Source organism: Penaeus monodon, chromosome 19 (genome assembly GCF_015228065.2).
Source record: "Penaeus monodon isolate SGIC_2016 chromosome 19, NSTDA_Pmon_1, whole genome shotgun sequence".
Taxonomy (NCBI): Eukaryota; Metazoa; Arthropoda; class Malacostraca; order Decapoda; family Penaeidae; genus Penaeus; species Penaeus monodon.
In genome coordinates this window covers 4,935,334-4,936,239 of record NC_051404.1, presented here as the reverse complement: position 1 = coordinate 4,936,239, position 906 = coordinate 4,935,334, and the positions used below count along the sequence as shown (strand labels likewise).

The 906-nt window shown below is 46.0% G+C and overlaps 1 protein-coding gene across 1 annotated transcript in view; it reads right to left on the bottom strand.

Annotated features, from left to right (window-relative positions):
* Nucleotides 1–906, bottom strand: part of LOC119585312 (canalicular multispecific organic anion transporter 2-like) — a 29,058-nt gene that overhangs the window by 6,016 nt on the left and 22,136 nt on the right. Inside the window, exon 19 of the mRNA XM_037933987.1 lies at nucleotides 780–876. Within this exon, the coding sequence (XP_037789915.1) occupies nucleotides 780–876 (97 nt within the window). The remainder of the gene's footprint in view (nucleotides 1–779; nucleotides 877–906) is intronic.

Sequence of the window (906 nt, the reverse complement as noted above, 5' to 3'; positions counted from 1 at the left end):
CTGAAGGGTGATTAGGGAAACTCAGCCATAGTTTGAGTTCTTTACTGTTGTAAAATCTTGCGGTAACGGAACCGATGGCGTCCTTGGGAAGCAGAGGGGTGGGAAATGTCATAGTCATGTCAAAAGGAATGCAAGCTCCGAGGCCGGCCCAACTCGGCTTGGGTTAAGGCCGCAAGCCCCACTGTATGGGTTGAGAGCTGTAGGGTCTGCGGGTGATTTCCTATGCTTACATCGGTAACAATGTAAGCATGGCGAGGTCTGCCACGTGGGGACCACATTACAAGAGATTTAAGAACGCAGAAGACGAATAGGATGTACGGAAAGTCATGCCTGTATAATGACATGATTCTGCCCATGCAGTCGCTATGTACATCCACGTCGCCACATAAACCACGTTTTTTTACCGTGCGCCGGGAGTTGAGCTTTCCTGGGATCAAGGGAGGTTTCATTAGAACCCTTAGTTCTAGTCGTATAAAGGCCCCGTGACCTTAATCCAAACCGTGCTAGAGCCGGCCTAAGATCTGGCCCGGCTTTCGTCGTGACCAAAACGCTAGGTCCCGTACTTTCGCTTTTCCAAGGGCCTCACTGAGACTGGTGTTTCGTCAGTAAAGAAATCAAAACTATCGCTGTTTCCTTGACTACCCTCGAGATGATATAGAATTCCTCCAACAGTCCATGAGAGGTTCTTATATTAATGTATTTTATACAATATTATGAACAAAACTCCCCACGTTATCTCATTATTCACAGAAAGTAACATTCTTAACCTAAAGTCTTACCTTCCTTCTTCGACCTTGCTGTTCTGCCTCGCTAACTGACTAAGGAATTTCTGTCCCATAGGCGTGTCTTCTAGTTGGTCCACCAACTCATCAATGTCTAGAGAATAAAGGCAAAATCTTATTTCTT